At 41.7% G+C, this 20,538-nt stretch overlaps 2 protein-coding genes across 3 annotated transcripts; one reads left to right on the top strand and one right to left on the bottom strand.

Annotated features, from left to right (window-relative positions):
- Positions 1–897: 897 nt before the first annotated feature.
- Positions 898–7,287, bottom strand: LOC116396385 (volume-regulated anion channel subunit LRRC8D). 2 transcript variants are annotated; one of them, XM_031870971.1, is made up of 7 exons: positions 7,233–7,264; positions 6,519–6,539; positions 6,165–6,437; positions 4,925–5,515; positions 4,067–4,317; positions 2,784–3,161; positions 898–2,649 (listed from the first exon to the last, which is right to left on the bottom strand). In XM_031870971.1, the coding sequence occupies exons 3-7, from the start codon at positions 6,429–6,431 to the stop codon at positions 1,527–1,529; spliced, it is 2,610 nt and encodes an 869-aa protein (XP_031726831.1). In that variant the 5' UTR covers positions 6,432–6,437; positions 6,519–6,539; positions 7,233–7,264; the 3' UTR covers positions 898–1,526. The 2 variants fall into 2 exon arrangements, with proteins under 2 accessions (XP_031726831.1, XP_031726830.1); XM_031870970.1 differs by having other exon boundaries at positions 6,165–6,539; positions 7,233–7,287.
- Positions 7,288–16,814: 9,527 nt separating this feature from the next.
- Positions 16,815–20,012, top strand: LOC116396437 (zinc finger protein Gfi-1b). The gene is made up of 6 exons (XM_031871049.1): positions 16,815–16,885; positions 17,616–17,888; positions 18,111–18,271; positions 19,204–19,353; positions 19,448–19,613; positions 19,699–20,012. The coding sequence occupies exons 2-6, from the start codon at positions 17,624–17,626 to the stop codon at positions 19,893–19,895; spliced, it is 939 nt and encodes a 312-aa protein (XP_031726909.1). The 5' UTR covers positions 16,815–16,885; positions 17,616–17,623; the 3' UTR covers positions 19,896–20,012.
- Positions 20,013–20,538: the final 526 nt, after the last annotated feature.

Genomic DNA, 20,538 nt, shown 5'->3' with positions numbered 1-20,538 from the left:
ATACGAACATCGAAAGGGGCAGCCAGCGATTGGACAGAAAGTGTGTCGCAGTACACCGCAGTATAAAAAAGCGGGATACAGCTGTATGGAAGACCACGGTAGTTAGATAAATAACAGATAAATACATTATGCAAAATAAAATAAACACATTAATATTGTGCACACATTATATATATATATATATATATTGTATTGTATACAATACAATATATATAATGTGTGCATGTATTGTATATATATATATATATACAATAATATATATATACAATAAACTATATATAATTCATATCTATATATATATATATATATATATATATATATAGAGAGAGAGAGAGAGAGAGAGAGAGAGAGAGGGGGAGAGAGAGAGAGAGAGCATTCTTACACTTGAGTCTTTTCAGCTCTGAAGGACAACCCTTTCTTATTTAATAAACTATGGAAGCCTTACTGTAGAAACCACTGTACATGATGTATATTTCTGATAAAACCAGCACTGTGACTGGTATTAATTTTATTTGTATCTATTTTATTGAATTTATTCATTCATTCAGTTTCTTCTCCCCTCCTTCTGTTATGCCAAAAATGTAAATACAAATATTTTTGGAAAAAAATTCCCCTCAAGTGGTCACAGTGAGAAACTCCTGGCTAACACCACAGTGCTAATATCGGTAACATTGTTAGTAATGTGCACAACTCATTATAAGAGTGATTATTGCAAACAACAGAAACGTCAGTATTGTTAATAATTGTGTTAATAAAGAGCAGTTTGATTTTTACGTTTTTCTGGTTTGGAGACCATGACCTGCTAGAAATGGTTAGACCAGCATCAGGTCGGACTTGATAGCATGTTAACCCTTTTGGTGAGTACTTTTCACAATAAAGTGACCAAACAATGGCATCAAAAATAAATACGTTTATTGTTCTTTAGTGGTTGCAGTTAGAAACAACTTCACACTCTTCAGTGGGAATAATACCGATATTTATACTGTGTATTGTTATTATTTGGACATATAAATTAGTGTATTTATTTTCATGTCAACACTAATTTGAGTAGTTTCTGTATTAATAATATATGCTTTGTTATCAAACAACACAAATCTTTTTGCCATGTTATATTCAGAGAGATCCCTGCAAGAAATACTACATTTGTGAATGTTTTTTCTCCTTATTTATTCATAATCATTATTCAACCCTACAACACCCGCAGATGGTCTCCTCATCGATCTCAGGAAAAAGAAGTTGTCTATAGTAGCCTAAGTGCAAAACATTCTAAAAAAAATAGTAATGAGGTAAACAGCGGTGGTGTATTTAGCATGTTTCAGTCCATTCCTGCAAGCCTTTGGTTGCCACTAATTTAGTTAGTAATTAGTGTGGTATAAAAATCAATGTGCAGAATGTGTACTGATAATGGTTGTTAAAGCCTCACATTAAAATGACCAACAGGAAAGCTGCCTTCTAAAAGAACGTGCTGGTAAACATTTTGCCGAAAGCATTGCAAAAGCAAATCCCGCAAATCAATGCTGGGATACTTATATCTGTGATTCCAGAGCGGAAGAGAAACTCCACTGTGTAGGAGAGAAGTATGGGAAACTGTCCGAATCTGGGCGGGAATGACCCTCTGAGTGAGTACCAGAGGGGGCGCAAGAACGACTCAGGAAGGCCCTGACCTGTGGAGGCAAAGAAAGAAACAGCCAGTCCTCCACTAGGAGACCACCTCCGTGCAGCCCTGTGCAGCAGCCCAATTCAGCAGGCAGTTCCTCCAGACTGTTACTGCGCAAGTCCAACCTGCACAACAGACTTAAAGCTGCGATCCCCCTGGGTAACGAGTTAAGAGAGTTGCGAGCAACATTAAGGATGTGCAGCTCCAAACAGCTACTGAAGAGCTGAGGGGGGAGGCTCTCCACCCTGTTCCCACTGAGGTCCAGCTCTGTAAGCAGCTGCAGTGCCTTTACATCTGCGGGCAGCACCTCCAGCAGGTTACCAGCCACCAGGAGTCTGCGAAGGCAGCGGAGAGTGAAGAGCGCTGGGGGGAGGCTCTGAAGCTGGTTGTTGGATAGATCCAGGATCTCCAGGCCTCGCAGCACACCAACGCTGGCCGGCAGTGCCAGAACGCGATTGTAGGCGAGCCTGAGGCAAGAAAGACGCCGCAGATGAGCCAGGCTAAGCAGTTCCTCCAGTGTCCTCAAGTTATTGTGCTGCAGGTCGAGCGTCCGCAGGTTGGCGAGAGCCAGCAGGGCCGAGGGCAAACGCTCCAGCCGGCAGTCCTGCAGCAGCAGCTCGGTCAGGTCGACCATGCGCTTCAGGCCTGTCAGCACGAGCAGCCGGGTGCCCTCATTGTAGATCTCCAGCCTCAACAAGCTGCCGGCCACCTCGCACAACTCCCCGGGGATCCGCTGTAGCATGCCTCGGATCACCAGCACACGGAGGTGACGCAGTTGGCGGAGGCTCCCCAACGCCCAGCTGCGGCCCACACCGCCGTCACTGCTCAGGCGGCCAGAGAGGTGGAGCTCGTGCAGGCTGCGGAGGGAGAGGACCCAGCTGGGGATCTCTGACGCCTGAGTAAAGGTGAGGTGGAGGACCTCCAGATGTTCTTGGAGGACTCTGAGTGCACCAGGATCCACTGCTGCTGTGCAATGATAGAGGTGGAGCTCCCTGTTGGGTAAATAAACAATAAAAGACTTGCATATGTACGTCACAGCGTTCTGCTTTTTAACAAAATGTCTAGTTATGGCTTTTGATTTGCATTGTTTAAAATGTGTGAAGGTTGACTGCACTGCGAAACCCACCTGAGTGAGGTCATGTTGGCCACCTGTGCAGTGAACCTGGCATCTGTGATGAGCTCCAGTTGGAGGACCTGAAGCTGGCTGAGGGTGAAGAGGGCCGGAGGGAGACGAGGCAGGGCCACCAGCTGCAGTCTGGAGAAGCCCTCTGCGTCCACGCTAGTCATGGCATGCAGCTTCTCCTCCCCCCAGCGCCTCTCCAAGCTTTCCTCCAGCAGCCTGCTCTCACTGACAGGAGACAAAAAGACGGACAGACGCTGGGCCAGCAGAGGATCATACTGGTCCAACATGTGTAAAAGAAAGGCCAGGTCATTTCTCAGGTCAGGAACATCTCTCAGGGAGCACAACTCCTTCAGTGAGTGGAATGAATACTGCCGTAGAGGGCTAAGTAGGGCACAGAATAAGAAATATATCACACAGTCACGCCAAACACAGCTTTACACTCTAATCCTATTATCAGGCCTCTGGTATGCCTTGAAGGCCCTTTGAACAATCACTCAAGTCCCAACACATTTTGAATCAACCATTTTACATGTTCATTTTGTTCATATGCAACAAATTACATATTCAAATGATTCAAAAGTTCACATGCTCTAAACCAAGTTACTACAAATCGCTGCCAATACGTTTCAAAAGTTCATCATCAAGTGTGATCATCAATGCGTCCGGAGTTGAAACTCACAGCAATTAATCTATACGCATTCCAGAACACATGGAGCAACATTTGTATTCATTTTAGGGTCGAGTTTCTGGCCACCTGTTGCATCTAAGTTCGTTATTTAGCTGTCCTTTAAGCTCTGTTTTGGTCTCCTCCGACTCCATCAAGGTAATATCTGGCCCTCAAGCAGCTAAATGCTTCACTCTGGCAACCAGCTAGTAGCTAACCTTGTCTCACATTTCATGCCGGAGATGGTATCGTGGGTATATCAGAACTCCATTTTCTGAAAGCAGCTACTTGTTGCTGGAAATGAAGTCGATGAGAGCGGTGAGAGTGAACCAAAATAGTGAAGTTACGGGCCTTAAAACCAAAACAATGACTCGAAAGACACTGAAAAACTCTGCAGAGCTGAAAGGATTTGCAGAGTTGAGTGCTAACTCTATGTGGGTCCTTCATTGCAAACCACCCCTTCAACACTGCATGTAATAAATTTATCGTTTTTTAATGTATAAATATATACATATATATATGAATTAGTGCAGCTTTAAAGTTTTAATCAAAATATACAGTTCTTGGGGTATTTTTACACATATCCCTGTATACTGGGTTAGAGTGACACCAATACACTAACCTGTGTAAAATCCAGCCGAGGGTGTAAAAGTTAAGCAGGCCGTACAGCCCCAGTAGTGACAGGTAAGCCACCAGCAGTTTGCGTAGAAGGGAGGAGAGCACATGGATACACTCAAAGGTAGCGTAGCCCACCAAGGCCTGCTCCTCAGGGTGACAGGTGTGGGTGAAGGAGAGGGAGCTCAGAAGAGGGATGGTGTAACTCAAGATCAGCGTCACCATCAGCAGTTTCAATATTGTCTGAGCCAAGTAGACCTGAATAGATAAAAGGGAGGTATAATGAACAAATTGACATCATTCGATCAAGCCTGATCAAACATTGACTTGTTTTGTGAGTTTAAACTCCTGCACTTTTAAAGGTCTACTCTAGTGTGTAAGATTTGGCGTCGTCTAGTGGTGAGGTTGCAGATAGCAACTAACTGAAACTTTTCCCGTGAACCACGTATTTTCCCGTATAGGAGAACTATGGTAGCCGACACAAAAACAAAAAAAAAGTAAATGGCCCTATCTAGAACCAGTGTTTGATTTGACCGTTCTGGGAACTATAAAGACGACCTGCTCCGTATGTAGATATAAATGATATAAACGATTCTTATTTTCAGGTGATTATGCACTAAAGAAAACATACTTAATAATATTCTAATTCAATTCGGCCAATGGATACCCCATAAATCCAACACACTTGACCTTTAAAATAAAAAAACAGCAGGTTGCTATAACTATAAAGTCCTATAACATCACATCATAAAACATTTTTGGATGATAAAAAAACTCAAAGGAAATGTTTCACCAGTTAAGCTAACAGACAAAACACAAATAGATGATATCATATATAAACCATCTAGACTAGAGGATGTCTCACCTTATAGATGACATCTGAGCTTTCGCAGTGTGACCGAAACTTCCTGACCCTTTCGAACAGCGCCCTGGCCTGTTCCCCATCACTTTTATCCAGACTCATGACCTGCCTGGGAATGTCAACCATGAAGTGCTTGGAGGAAGGAAAGTTCACCTGGGACCCGAGGGATATCGACGTCATGGCAGAGCTACAGAAGAGTGTAGAGGGGCACGGGGAGGGAGGGGCGCCATAGGATGCACTAACCGACCTCTTTAAAAGCGGGCTGTCTGTGCCCGAGTCTATGCTTGTTCGTCTCGTGCGGGTTACCGGGGGTGAAGATGAAGCTGAAGAGAGAGGAGGCTGGGGCGGTCGTCTCTCCTCCACCACCACCTCCTTCTCTTGGATGCTCTCCTGCCGGGCGGCATGAGACAGGGCCTGAGATGTCCAGGGTGACTCGCAGCACTTTGCCAAAATGGCCAGAAAGTGCTCTATGCGGGCGGAGGTGTGAGGGAAGTGGAGCCAGAAGGAGCCGCTGGCCACCAGCATCAGAGACTGCAGCATGGCCATGTACGGGAAGAAGCGGGAGCACAAAGGCAAAGCCTTATGGTAGCACACCTAGACAGATAGAAGATAGACACTTAAACCGACAATAACTGATTTCTTTGTCCACTTGAAGTTTGTGAACACAACATTGCATATTATATATCATCATACTTTAAGCAAACGTGTTAGCAAACAGTTACTCAATTACACTTTCAGCCAATACGGAGCAACATCATCACTTATTTGGAGTAGTGTCTCTGACCACCTGGTGAGTTTAAGTCCAATTTCACTCTCTTTTAGCTCTGTTTTTGGTCTCTACCAACTCCTGGTGGAAATAGCTAGCTCTTTAGCAGCTAAATGCTTCAGTAGCTAGCTGCTAACTTGATCTATCTGCTGTTTAGTGACAGCGTTTAGTTTGTTTTTAGAGCTTTGTTGCTTTTCAAGAAGCGCAAGAAGCACCTCCTGCGGCCTAAAACGACACTAGAGCCATGAAACTGAACCAAAAACAGAAAAGTTGCGGGTCATAGTGCTGAAATGATCATTCTCTCTAGGTTCCTCAATATGAACAACTCCTTTCACATTCAAGTATTCATTTGATCCATTGTTAATAAATACAAAATGTGATTATAACTGTTTAAAGGGACTTAACAGTCAATCATTTTAATGGGTTTCACCTCTTCTGTTGCATAATTGTCAAAGACTCAGGCTAGTGTTACAGTACCTGGCTAATGTAAACGTACTGCTGGTAGGCCAGATGTGTGCGTCGACCCCGGCCTGTAGAGTGAAGATCTGGGCTGACGTTGCGTGGAACATGAGTTTGGGGCTTTGAAGACAGAGTCAATGCTTGCCCGCTAGTTGAAGGACTGTGATTAGTGGTGTTCGCAGTGATAACTGGATCCATGGGAATGCACACCACTCGATCCCTGGACAGCTGCTCCGTACAAGCCAGGACGGATGCCATCAGCATCAGGACCACCAGGTAGTCCATGAAGACCTCCCACCAGGGCTTCAACAGTTTACACCGACTCTGATGCTGGTTCAGAGGCACCAGCTCCGACAGGGAAAACATGGCGACCTCTGGGTCCCACAGGGATAACTGTAAAAATAATAGTGAAATAGTAAAGAAAGATCTGGGCTACGCACTTAACCTGATGAAGTGATGTACAAGGATGAGTCTGGCTTTCACTGTCAGTGTCCACGGGTTAAACCAACAGCAATTGAACTACAGTATGTGACCAGGACCTGATCCAGAAGGTTCCTGATAAGGTCACAGAATAAGAGGACTCTGCCCTAAAAAGATCTTTCTAAATCAGCTTGTTCTTATGAATGTTGTGGTACAGAGAAGTTTGTTTTTATTTCATATGAGAGATTTTCGTGTTTCTGGTCAGGATTTTGAAATATTTTAATCACAATGTGATGGTGGTTGTTTGCTTATGTTGTCAATCAAATCTAATCAAACTTTTAAGAAGTAATGGTAAGGGAGTTTATTTTCCAATTATGAATATTACATAGAACAGTAAACACAGAGTTTCAGGGAAAACTGCCATTCCACAATTCCATAAAAGAGCCAATTTAAAAACAGACGTGACATCATCTTTTAGCTTTCACATTAGCAATCACAGTTGAACCTTTAAAAATCGTTTGATAAGCGCTCGCTAATTTAGAGTAAACTAAATAAAATGGTACAACATCAAACACAATTTCCATTGTCGGCCAACATCGCTGAAGTCGACTTCTTGTCAAAAATACAAATCACAACCGAACAGCTACTGGATTAACTTTCACATACCTGGATAAATAACTTGTTCTCTTTCCCCGCTCTCTCCCTCCGATCAGCCCACAGCCGCTTTACACAAACTTAATTCCGGCGCTGTCCGGTTCTGCCGTGAAACTTACAACAAACTCCTCCTCAGCTGGCCGACACACAGCTTTTCAACGGTTGCCATGGCAGCGGAGGATGTGTGGCTGAAAAATCTAATTCAGCCCTAGAAGCCCGTTCAAAACCGACCCGGGGGGGGGAGGGGGCCTTTACTTTAACTCCTTCAGAACGGACTCTGAGGAAAACATCAGAGGAATATTAGACACAAATTACATTGCAGTCACAAGAAAATACTAATTATTAGAACAATATATTATATCGAAGGTAAAGATACTTTCTATGCAGAGTGGCCCCTTTCAGAGTTTCAGCCTTCAGGTTAAGATGAAGCTCTATGTGCCAAAATGAACTTCTTCATGAAGCCTTTTATTAGGTAGTTTAATCTTTAACGTTTTGTCATATTTTATGAACTCACTAAATTGGGGAAACCACTGCTCTAGCCTCTTTTCATGAACCCTAAATGTTTTACAACGTTGTATCCAGCATCATCCAGCAGGGGCTGCTGAAGTTACTGTACTGTGAGTTACACATAACAGTAGCATCTGAAACCACACAGCTTCCAGAGGTCTGATGACCAGGAGCGTTGTTATATTACAGTTGATTATATTACTGCGTGAGTGTGTGTTTGTGTGTGTGTGTGTGTTAATGCAAAGGCATGTCATATGTAACTTGGGGTGCTGTTTCCTTTGTATTTGGGTCAATAAGAATCTGGAGCAAAGACTCAAACTGACAATGAACCACATCGTGATCTACTCTACACAGCTGGTGTGTGTATTTTCTGTGTGTCTGTACTGTATTTGCGAGTGTGAAAATGTGTGTGTGTATGTGTATTTTACTTGTCTTGTGGGGACTCGCTTTGCTTTTGAGGACCAAATGGGGACAAAATGCACATTTCCATAATGTAAATTGCTACATTATAGGGTGAAGACTTGGTCTAAGGTTGGGGTAAGGTCATGATTAGGTTAAGGTTAGGAAAAAAGAAAAGTGGTGTGGTGAGCAGTGAGTGAGTGGCATTTATTGTCGCCACAAAGAAGACGAGGTGTGAGGACGTAACTTTGAGGGACAGGGACAATTTCTTAGATGAGGTATTATCACCATCTAGGCCTACTGCTACATACAAAGTCAAACCTACTATTGAACCGGGATTACTGGGCTTTTGAAACTTGTTAAAGCTAAAATCAGCAGTGCAATCTTCAGTATCGGATAAACAGCAAACAGTCTGACTGCATTCAATTTTGCGTATGAAGTCATTCACATGGGTTCAGAGTGTTAGTTAATTAGCACAAAACACAAAGTGCAACTGGCCGAAGGGAATGATGTTAGTTTTGCGGGTATTTAGTCATAATTCAAAGTGTTGGACAAATTAAAACTTTGACCTGATGATGGTGCTAGAGAGAAGTTAAAACATTTCATCCTGAAGGGAACATGAATATCTGAACTAAATTTCATGGCAATCCATCCAATAGTAGTCAAGACTTTTCACACAAAACATCACTAAACATTTAATAAGTCAGACATCAATGACTACAGTGACATTGTGGATTCAGCAAAGAAGGCATTTTATTTCTGTGAACAAAATCAAAAATCAAAATCATCAATCATTTAATCACTATATTCTTGAACATGCATTAGTTAATTTGTTTGGCCACTCAGGCGCAGTGCAACAGACTGAAAACACAAAACTGATATGATACAGCTTTGATAAGTTATGGCTTAAGAGTTAGCAAAGAGTTGTCTATTAACCAAGCGGCAACCTCCAGTGCTGAGAAATGAAGCCAAAAACTGCAGTTCCTCAAATGGCCACTTGAGGCTGGCTTCCAAATACACTCAATCCCCAAAAGACCACATGCCCAACTTTACAGTGCAAACAAACATGTTTACAGCACAGTTCAAAAACGGTTTTGGTCTCCAGAGAGCTGATGGGCGCTGACTCGCGTATCAACTAAACATGGTAAACAACTAAATATTTTACTGAAAAGTCGGTTTGGTTTGGTTTTAAGAGGACAATGAGGTTCCATGATCTCACTGCAAAAGTAACTGATGGAGTTAAAAAAAAAAAAAAAAAAAAAATCTCTTTCAGGGAAATATGGCTTTAAAATTAGACTGCAGGGCTGTGGTGTGGCAAGCTCAACATTAGAAGGGGGCTGATATCAACACCCTTGGTTTCAGAGTTCTGCTGCGAAAAGGCCTGAGGCTTCACACCTCTTCGTTTGCAACACACACAAACTCAGTAACAGGCACTGACACCACCGTGCCCATAGGCAGGGATGTTTTGGGTGGGGTTGTGTTATGTGACAAGATTCACACGTTCCTGTCATAAAAAAACAAAACTTCGATGCTATGTTTAGGCTTTCAACAAATGGAAGTGGCCGAGGTTGAACCTCTTAGCCCCTTGCTCCCTTTTTTAGCATTTTTCAATATGATGCGGTGGGTGGACTTAGGCGTAGACCTGGGGGTGAAGTTACACTTTAATATTCAAAACACAAGCCAACAGCATGACCATGAATAACATTCCAAGACAGTATATCCTCTGGCCTGATGATACAGAGGCAAACAATAGAAGTAGGCCTTGTTCAATTTACAAAGCAATCTATTTTGAAAATACACGGAATATACATACATTACTTGGATTGGCCAACAAAGTGTGGTTTTGGATGAATTTGTGTCTGATTGGTTGATCGGCCCACTTTGATCGAGACTGAAATATTTCATCAACTATGGATTGCCATGAAGTTGTTTATTTTACAAAGACTCGTGCCACTTGACACTGACTTTACCTCTCGTGTCAACATGAAGTTGAAATTTTTGAACTTTCATGAATTGAAAGCTTTTTAGCCAGCACCGTCATTATCATTTCAAACTGAATTTATGACAAAATAACTGCAAAACTGGTGTCATTCTGATACGAGTACAGCTGTACTTTTTACTTTGTTAGCTAATTAGCAAATGTTAGCATGCTAACATGCTAAACTAACTATGACGAACGTGGTAAACATATTGTACCTGCATACGTGCTAAACATCAGCAAGTTGTCATTGTGCTCATGTTACTTAAGCACCGTTAAGTACTCTAGCTAGCATGTAGACTTTCTTTTTTGACCCTCTGCTGCTGTCGTGGTGAATATGACAATAAGAGTGGGCCTGCTGTAATATATAGTCATACATTTATTCATCATTTTGGCTTGTGGTTAGGCTCTCTCTCTTTACCAGCACCATTGATTTTGCAGATGTAGGCAGTGGCTTCCTTGGGTACCATATCTCTTTGGAGTTCTCACACCCCCTGACCTCTCTGACACCCTGCATTGTGATACAACTCTCAGTGAGTTGGCTGGTTGTGGGAGTGAGGATGCCCATCAGTTGACTGAATTTGAGAAAATGTCATCATTGCCATCATCATCATAATCACCGTCATCATTATTTCCTTACATGAACTTTTCACAGTTCTGGTTTTTCAATCTGACAGCCATTGATTGAAAAGAGTAGGAGGATGTGATAAGCTGTAAGATAGAAAGAAAGAATACCTCAGCAACATACTTGTTTCCTGTTCAGTGGGAGGCAGTGTTGATGGTGTTGTGGCTTCGCTCTTGAACATGACCCTTTGGTATAGTGTGATATCGAGAGAAAATGTAGTCCATGGTTCCCATGGCTATAGTGGATGTAGATTTGTAGTTTATACATATGTACTGCAAAGCAAATGCTCTTTTTCCTGTTATCACTGACTCTATTATATCATATACATTTATATATAAATATATATCAATATATATAAATATATACATTTAGCACATATAGACATTACTAACATCAAAATCTCACTATGCTCTCAGACTTTTCTCCTCTCTTTTCTCTAACGAGGAAAAGAAAGCCCTGCACTGCCCTTAACCTTTGTACTTTTGCCAACCAAAATGAGAGAAAATTGAAAAGTTGTCAAGAAATGAGTGTAGAATGGGTGGGTGGGGGCGAACTTGTGACAGCAAGATAGAGAAGCTGTTGGCCGTGAGAAAGTGGCACAGCGCTTCTTTTGTGAAGTCCTCTGACTAAAACCACTGTCAGCCACCAGCCACAACAGCACCACAGATAAACACCAAAGTGCTGAGACTGCAGCCTGACAATCTGATGCTTCACTTTCCGTGATCATTTGATCAAATGATGTAATTTAATGTAGTACTTGTACTACAAAACACCTACACTATTTCTTCTGGAGTATATTGAGAAAGTACACAATGAGTACAGATATCACTCACCTAGATGTGTTCTGTGTCTTAAAATTATAATACAACAATGTATCATGCTTCTGTGTTATGATGGTATCTGTGCATGTGTTCTCTCAGTTGTTGCATGTGTTCTACTCGGCATACATGCCTTGCAATAACTTAAAGGGGTACGCTCCAGCGCATATATTGTTTCACTTGATTTCACCTGATGACATCATCAGGGCTAATTTTGCAGACTTTAGAAAGCTTTCTCCAGAACCACAGCAGACATTGTACTGTTGTGAAACTGTTTTCACAGGATGAGCAGTATGACCCACGATGTGTAAAACGTATCTTAAAGCAACACTATGTAACCTTTGCTGAGCAGCAGCCACGGTGGCCTCAACTGAAAATGACAGGATGTCTGTAAATGCTAAAACAAAGTAGAACAAGTAAAAGAAGAGTCAATTGACTCAGTAATTCTGTTATACATCAATATCTATCAAAAGTTCACAAACAATAGCTAACTTTAGTCACCCTAGGCCACTGGTCATACCAGACCAAATACATTTGTAGCAGCCAAACCTTTGAGTGTATTGAATTAAGCAAGGTTGCATGTCACTGCTTATTAGGGGTGTGACAATACACATATTCGTGTTGAACCATTTGGTACAAGGCTCACAGTTCGATACGCATTACGAACCGAACAATACCTTTGAATAATACTATTGCATTTGGAAAATGTGGAAGCTTAAATTGTGGGAAATATAATGTTCTCTCGGTGGAGCCACTGTGCTCAACATGGCAACCCACCTGACGTAACAGACAACGTGCTGTCTGACACTCCCACCACGGAAGAACAACATTAGGGGCGACTGTGGCTAAGTCGGGAGCAGGGTTGTCCTTCAATCAGAGGATCGTCAGTTCGATCGGCTCCGCTAGTCGCATGTCGAAGTGTCCTCGAGCAAGACACTTAACCCCAAAATTGCTCCCGTAGCTGTGCCTACGGTGTGTGAATGAGTTAGTCTGATAGGCAGATGGCACTTAGCCCCTGCCATCAGTGGGTAAATGATGACAAGTAGTGTGAAAGCGCTTTGAGTGGTCAGAAAGACTAGAAAAGCGCTATCCAAGTACATTGTACATTGTACTCTGGTAAGGCACGTGTTTTCTGGGATGCGCGCTATGCTAAACTAGCTTAGCAGGAAAACCAACAGCAGCACACACGCTACAAACTCTCCCTGCAGTGTTTAGGTAGCTACTCCCTACTGATTCAAACAGGGCTAAAGCAATCACCACACAATCCCCCATTTTCCCATAATTCCTGCTTTGTAAAAGGAAAGAAAAGCACGGACACAAAATGTCTGAAGCACCCGCTGTTCCTCTGACAACAGACAGACGGACGTCACGGGCTAGCTGCTGACTGCAACGACACTAATAGGCCGATGTCATTAATCTAGCGTCTCAGAAAGCAACTGCTGTGCAGCAGATCTCTCGCCTCCTCCAAAGATCAGAGAGTGTGACCTTCTTTCACAGAAGCACAACAGCAACCCATGTGTGAAATACAAAACAGGATTTGCTGCAGCTTCCTGTACACAAATGAATCCATCATTGTTCACCAAACCGTGGCACCACTGTATCGTATTGAACCGTTACACCCCTACTGCTTATCCATTAAAACTTTTTTTTTTTAGAGAAAGAAAGTGGTGTGTGTTCTTTCCAAAGCTACAGTCTCACTTGAATGTGTAAAAGTGGCCTCTTTAATGAGATAGGGTTGTAAGACATCAGTTTCCTCTTTTTTTGGATCACTGGTTGAGAATCAAAAGTTAATAGAATTCACATGCTAGTATTTGTTTTAAAGGGGTTAGCACCAAAAATAAATGTTGCACCCCATCATTTGGTTAAAATAGTTAATGTTAGGATGGTCATTTGATGGTTGGATGGCAGCTGGCAGCTTTCCGCGACACAAAAACATTTGGGATTTCTTAAATGTTATAATTCAAAAGAAAAAGCAATTATAGTTAATTAATAGTAGCATTTATTCATGTATATATTCAACACAACAAGTAAGTCACATCACACATTTATCACATTCCTCCCACTTGATATACTACATAGTCAGGTTTACTCATAACATGGTGAGTGAACATCAGAAACAAAGCAATAGGAAAATGAACTTTTGACGACAGTCACACCAGCATCTCCCCCTCCTCCTCCCAGAGTTTCAGGTTCCTAGAAAGGCAGTTTTCTACCACCATCAGGGGAAAAAGAAGCCCCTGAACCCCCCAAAACAAATGAGGCAGAAACCCACTGAACCCACCAGCCCGTCTCAGCTCCCTGCAGCACTCTCGTCTGCTCTCCCTGACAGCCCCTGGGAGAAGGTTGCAAGCCCCCCACCACATCAACCACAGTGCACTGACATGCCTCTCTTCATGCACATCAAGGCGAACTCAGCTCAATGTGTATGCTGCTGACACCAGGAGTCAAATGAGATGTTTGCAAAAATACAGCCACATTGAGAAATGCTTTTGTTTCTGCACATATGTGGCCCTTGATGATTTGATTTCAATCTCGGGTCAGATTCAGACCTCATTGCTTGACGACAGATACTTATATGCAAAGAAAATCAGTTATTGTTTAAGAAAGGGTGTGTTTTGTAATTGTCTTATCAAGAAATGGTACCTTTATTAGTAATATTTATTGAGGATTTGTGTATTTAATGACATTATTCTAGAAATTCCCTTAAAGGCCTATATTCTTCAGTGTGGTTTATTACATTTATTTAGTCTAACTATTGTATTGTAACACTCACAACGTTAAATAGTGCAAGCCTGTCTCCTGTAAAACAAGATTACCATACAACTTAACTGCATTCTCAATTACACATTACACGTTTCTGGGTATATTTTCTCCTGTCGCAGTTTAAAACAGGTGGTTAACATTATAAATTACAAACAAAACCAAACAAAAGCCAAACAAACTACTTTATTATGTTAAGGCAACAAAACCACATGGTCAGGTTTAGTAAAACATCATGGTTTGACTTAAAATAAGTATGTTTGTTACGTTATTTAAGTTGGGGACGTAAATGAAAATAAATGAACGATGACTTTTGGTTTCACTCTAGACACAAACAGCAGTCTCCTGGGTGAAAGTCCTGTGTTTGTGTGACCCGCCCAGCCACCCCGACCTCCTCCGTGTGTAGACATCTGCGGACTATGAATAGAAGTATTTTTGAGATGTCAAAAACGCACGTAATTTGGGTCAAAGTACATTCCCAGGAAACCATAATTGACAAAGCAGTTTTGTTGAATGTGAACGTAATTTTCTAGAAGACCAGGCTGAACAGTGACTTGACCAGTTTCATGTTCATCATATTTTATGTAGTATTTTGATTTTCATGACAGCTCTAGCCACTAAAGCATAAAATCACGTCCCGTACCCCGGAGGCTTTGTTAAGTAAAAGAGTATGTCATCTGCATACTGATTGATTTTGTGTTCTTTTATTTAAACCAGATATGCCTACTGTTGGTGATTGGCACTGCAAGTTGTACAGTATATGTAGCAAAGTGAAGATTTTGAAGATTGGAAAAATCCATAATTTGGCAACGGGTTAGCCTGTCGTAAAGATTAATTTGTAAAATGTGTCATTTTATGATGTTCTGTGGTCAATCCATCTGGCCTTGCATTTAATTGTTTTTTTGAAGAGTAGTTATTTTTTTAGATCTTCCATTGTGATATTTGTGTGTCTTCAGGTTCCCTGCTCTGTCCTGTCTTCTACCAATTATTCCCCACTCATATCGGTGCTAGTTGTGTTTTATGGTTATTATGAGTAAGTCATTTAAATAAACTACTGAGTAGTTTTTATGGTTGATTTTGAGTACAATGCAGCAAAATTAGATTTCTTAATCCCTTCCAGTTTTGGCTTTCAGACTAAATGATTCCATTCCTGTGATTAAATATTGAAACTTTTAATTTGGTTCTGGAAAAAGTGGTATATCGCACATTTGAAAATGTTTTTTAAATGATAAAGGTATTTGTAATTGACATTTTACATTATGATAACATCTAATATATCACCTACAGATCATTCGTAACATTTTAAAAGCACACTGTAATGAGTGGTCTCCCCTTTACCACAAATATTTGAGTAAGTCATCACTCATTGGTAGATTGTATTAATGTGTATTTGCAGGTATACTGCTTTTTGCCTGTATTGTTTATTTCTCAGGGCATCTTGTTAGTACAGCAAAATGACACAGCTTGTTGGGGTGTGTTCTGTCGGGCAGGTAGTTGGTGGTCAGTGTAGTTAGTTACAGCTAAAGCTATGTTCTGGTAAATGTGTTCGGGGTTGATGCTTCATAGGTTGTAAGGACAAAATAGGAGGAACTTTGCAAATTGTATTGACAAGCCATATGCAGCACGATGACTCAGTATGTTTTGTTGTCACTTCTTTCTTTTACCATGAGTGTTAAACTTTATATCTTGCTTTTAAATGATCATCAAGCACTTACCCTTTCAATTTACTCATTATATATAATTTACAAATATCTATAAAGGATTGTACTTAAGATTTTATAAATGAAGAGCTTTTGAATTACTTATAAGATTTCACTCCAGATCTCACTCCTTTCCAAGATGTCACTTTCAATAAAACATCTTTAAGGCAATTATTTTCTACGTCTTTCTGAGAGAAAGGTTAGTCAGGCTGTAGTTCAGCGCTCAAGATGAAGTTGGTGAAAAAGGAAAAAATCTCCCTCCTCTCACATGAGGAAATGTGTGGGATGAATGGGTGCCACATAAGAACACACAGAAACCATTAGACAGACAGGTAAACAAAGAAAAAAAAGTGTGATGTGTAATTGGCGCCTCAATAGTAAAGGTCCACATGTTCACATGAAAAATATGAGGTATTCAAACTTTCCAAAGAATGCTCAGCGTATCTATGAGTCCACCCACATGAGCCCCACAGTAATCAAGGGTTCTCTTGACTTGACTTTGGTATCACAGCACCTTTATTCACAGTGGGTCCTCAACCCGAAGTGTGCGGTCAACCAAACCTTTAGAGAAGACAGAGATGTTGTCATGTTTTTGTAGACTTTGCTGGTCAGATTAAGGGTAGCAACAGAGGTAAAACCCACAAAAGTTATTGAAACAAAGATGATATTTTGAAAGTTATCTGTTGACTTCTATTAACTTTTTCGGGCATTTTTTCCCTCCGATGCCGAAAGACCCACAATCCTCAGCAGCCTTTCGAAATCAAATCAAATCTCTTTGTGTCATGTCATCAGTTGATGGGTGTCAGAAAGAGAAAAGAGGACGTGGCCGCAATGAAGACACAAGAAAGGCTCTCAACATTCAGCTGCGCAATACAGAGGTAAGATCTCACTGTTATAGTATCAAGCTTATTTTCAATGTATTGAATCTTTTAGACATTTTCTAATGTAACTACAAAATGGCAAATTCAATCAACTGGCACAATGCAACGTCTTCTGTCCAACTTCAAGGCTGTGAAGGATATTATTTTATAGAATTACATAATCAGGTTACTGAATAAATCATCTTTATTATTACAGAGGCTCATGCTAAATTAAAAAATCTTTTTTTAGTTTTTCAGTTGAAGCTTTCCTCTTTCTTGTTTACCGTATGATCTGATAAAATGTTCAAATCAACTGATTTAAGAATTAATTTGACAAAATGAAAAATAATAAATGTAACACTTGGTAAATTCTCTTTATTTATATGTTTCATTTAGGTAATGTGGAACTAATAATCCCACATTTTGAATCATTCTCAATGTCTAAATAGCGTACAGGTAGCTCAAATGGAAGTATAAAAACTGTACCGCAGTGTCAGTTTAGAAGTTGTCAAACGCCACAGCCGGGTTATCCTCAGCAAAAGCCCTGAAACCTTTGGTGCAGGTGGCGGGCTGTATTTGCTGAGGAAACCTCAGGCTTCGGCATTGTAACTGAACATGTAGCGGCAGGTGTGCGACATCAGAGTGCGTGAGGCTCCAAACGTGACTTGAAAGAGCAGATTTTTTTAGACCCCCGCCCCTGGGTTTATTCTTGCAGGATTTTTACCTCGTCTCCCATCACCTCCCTCAGTCACAACCATGCCGCGGTCGTTCCTCGTCAGGAGTAAAAGGACTCACCTGCTCGGCCCATCTAAGGACTCTTACAGACAACACTCCCAGCCCCAAACAGACACCGACCAGCCTGTACAGCGTGCGACGGGACAGGGCAGGAGGAGGTTTCCCGAGGATGCTGTGAGGCCTTTGTCCCCCATGTTAGGGGTCAAAGACTTGCTGGCTTGCTCACCATGGGAGGGGATGGCAGTCTGTTCTCACAGGAACCCCACAGATGAACCTTGGCATTCAGGTACCCAACACTTTCTAATCAGCGAGTATACAGTATGTGTTCTTTGGATAGCATGTATCTCAGTCATAATTGAGACAGTAGTTCTGTAAGAGAAAGTGCACATCAATACTCAGGATTCATCTTTGCACACTCAAGGCCACAAATGCAAAGCAAAGACCCAAAATAAAAGGATTCTCTGTAAACTAAAGTCATTTCCATCATCCTTTCATATTCTAACAAAAGCCCCCGTGGAGAACCGAGACGTCCCTCTGCTTTGGACGGCGGACGGACACCAGGCGTCTGAACGAGAGAGACAACTGGAGGGACTGGTCTACTTGTTGCTCAACCACACGTCACACACCGACCTCAAATCTCCCGTCAGCGAGTGTCCGCTCTGTGAAAAGGTGGGAGGCCTCCGCATTGCCAGAATATTTACGTCCTTATCTGCTGCTATAAAGAAAGAGGAAACTAGGGTGAATAACGATAAAAGTAACTGCCATGACACAGAACCTGGCAACATGTCAAGAGGGTGACACGGCGATTCGAAGTGTAAAATAAAATAAGTAGTCTGTGCTGTTCAACAGGAGTGTTTGAAATTATTCTTTTTGTGAACAAAGGGGTCAATTGAAAAAGATAAGAGGCTTTTCCTGCTGCTAGAGGAATGCATGGTGAATACTTCGGAGCAAAAATAGTGCATATGTTATTTATGCCTTATTTTCATTCACGCTTCAGCCTTGAAAGAAAAAGTAAATAAATCTCAATCTCTGTCGATCAAAACCTTTGAATGTTTCAAGTAAAATGTCAAATTAATGAAATTAATATGAATTATTATATATATTATAACATATAGACTAAAGAAACAAAAATAAATTATTTATCACCGTTTCAAAATTACCTCAGATCTATCTTTGGCATTTCTTGTTACTTATCAGATGATATACACACTGCTACCAATATACAGACTTTTCTGCAATAAGCTAATGTCTGTCAGTATATCAGCTCTTATGTGAAAGAAATATTTTGGTTTATAAGTTGAATTGCTTTCTGGCAGAGACTGAGATGAGAAGATTGATACCTCTTACATATTTATATGGTAAATGTGTCGTAGTTGCTAGTCAACCAGCGGTGACTCCAGTAAGTTACTGATCCCATCTTATAAATCGTGATCAGTAAGCTTTAGGAGCGCTGATAGGCTGATTTTTACCACTGCCTGGCAAAGCCATGCCAGCTGTTTCCCACTGTTTTTCAGTCTTTATGCTAAGCTAACCTGCAGCACAGACTGGGTAGTGGCATTATTCTTCTCATCACTTTTTTTCACTCTCTCCGTGTCCTTAAGTCTCTTTCAGAAGTATTGATATCAGGAGGCGGCCTGCAGGCTCATCTCCACAACGCCCTCTCCGTCCCACTGACAAGATCACCCACCGCCACCAACATGCCCCTCATGCCCTTTGACTTCAGAGCAATAGGCAGCTACGCTAGAGCTAAGGTACAGTGAGAATTTAGTTTTATAATCTTTCAGTACAAACACACGACTCGTCATGGATTCACTTTGTTTGTTTTCAATGCGTCTGCGTATCCAGGAGCGCAGCTTCGACTGCAAGGTGTGCGGGAAGGCATTCAAGCGCTCGTCAACCCTGTCCACCCACCTCCTCATCCACTCGGACACGCGGCCCTACCCCTGCCAGTACTGCGGCAAAAGGTTTCACCAGAAGTCGGACATGAAGAAGCACACCTTCATACACACGGGTGGGTAACCACAACCGTGGGGGCGAAACTCGTTCTGCGAAAAGGCCCCAAACTTACTAAAACCCAGTGTGCTTTCCCCCCACAGGTGAGAAACCACACGTGTGTAAAGTGTGCGGTAAAGGATTCAGCCAGAGCTCCAACCTCATCACCCACAGCCGAAAGCACAGCAGCTACAGGCCCTTCAGCTGCCCCAGCTGTCAGCACAGCTTCCAGCGCAGGGTGGACCTACAGCGCCACCGAGAGACGCACTGTGGCTATGGAGACATGTTCACACAAAACTGAGACTATGAGGCAATGGAGTGAGAGGGAAATGACTTTTGTAAATAATTTTCAATCCCTCATAATTGTAAAAGTCAGAATTGTGACGCCTTGGATAATAAAACCAGATTGATTGTGTAAGAACGTTGTTGGTTTGAGGTTTTTTTTATATTTGAAAAGCGACTTTGTTTTTGTTGTAGATCTGCGTCTTTCAGGAAACACGCTGCCAAAACTGATAATGTGGGCTGTTTGCCCCCCCCAGGATGTGCCAGGAAAAAGTGTCAAGAGGACCTTTATCCAATCACGTCATGCAATTGTCAGAGAACTATTTCCCTCAAAAACATGTGCAGGTGTGATTGTAGTTTTTGTGTGATTTTCCCCTTTATTGGATGTAGCATCCTTAATACACTGCAGCATAGATGACTGATGATGAGGATGTGCTTCCACTACTGCACGGACCGGAGGTGCATTTTTTAAATTACTTTCTAAAAATTAAAGTTAAAAAATAACAAAAAAACATACATACATACAAAACTCTGTACCATCTCTACAGCACATCCGGTACATGTTACCGAAAGGGGACGAACCCACAGAGAATGAGCGACCAACTCAGTTCCCCTCCGCTCTGCGGAGCACTTTTACCAACTAATTGTAGTGGTTTTAGGAC

This window comes from Anarrhichthys ocellatus, unplaced genomic scaffold, assembly GCF_004355925.1.
Source record: "Anarrhichthys ocellatus isolate YVR2014 unplaced genomic scaffold, GSC_Weel_1.0 scaffold55, whole genome shotgun sequence".
NCBI classification, from domain to species: Eukaryota; Metazoa; Chordata; class Actinopteri; order Perciformes; family Anarhichadidae; genus Anarrhichthys; species Anarrhichthys ocellatus.
This window is presented reverse-complemented; position numbering and strand designations above follow the sequence as displayed.

Coding starts and splice junctions, on each gene's coding strand:
- LOC116396385 (XM_031870970.1), bottom strand. CDS start 6,512: ATGTTTTCCCTGTCGGAGCTGGTGCCTCTGAACCAGCATCAGAGTCGG. Junction 3,162..4,066: donor CTCGGCTGGATTTTACACAG/GTTAGTGTATTG, acceptor TGCCCTACTTAG/CCCTCTACGGCAGTATTCAT. Junction 2,650..2,783: donor GCCAACATGACCTCACTCAG/GTGGGTTTCGCA, acceptor TTTACCCAACAG/GGAGCTCCACCTCTATCATT.
- LOC116396437 (XM_031871049.1), top strand. CDS start 17,624: ATGCCGCGGTCGTTCCTCGTCAGGAGTAAAAGGACTCACCTGCTCGGC. Junction 17,889..18,110: donor AGATGAACCTTGGCATTCAG/GTACCCAACACT, acceptor TTCTAACAAAAG/CCCCCGTGGAGAACCGAGAC. Junction 19,614..19,698: donor GCACACCTTCATACACACGG/GTGGGTAACCAC, acceptor TTCCCCCCACAG/GTGAGAAACCACACGTGTGT.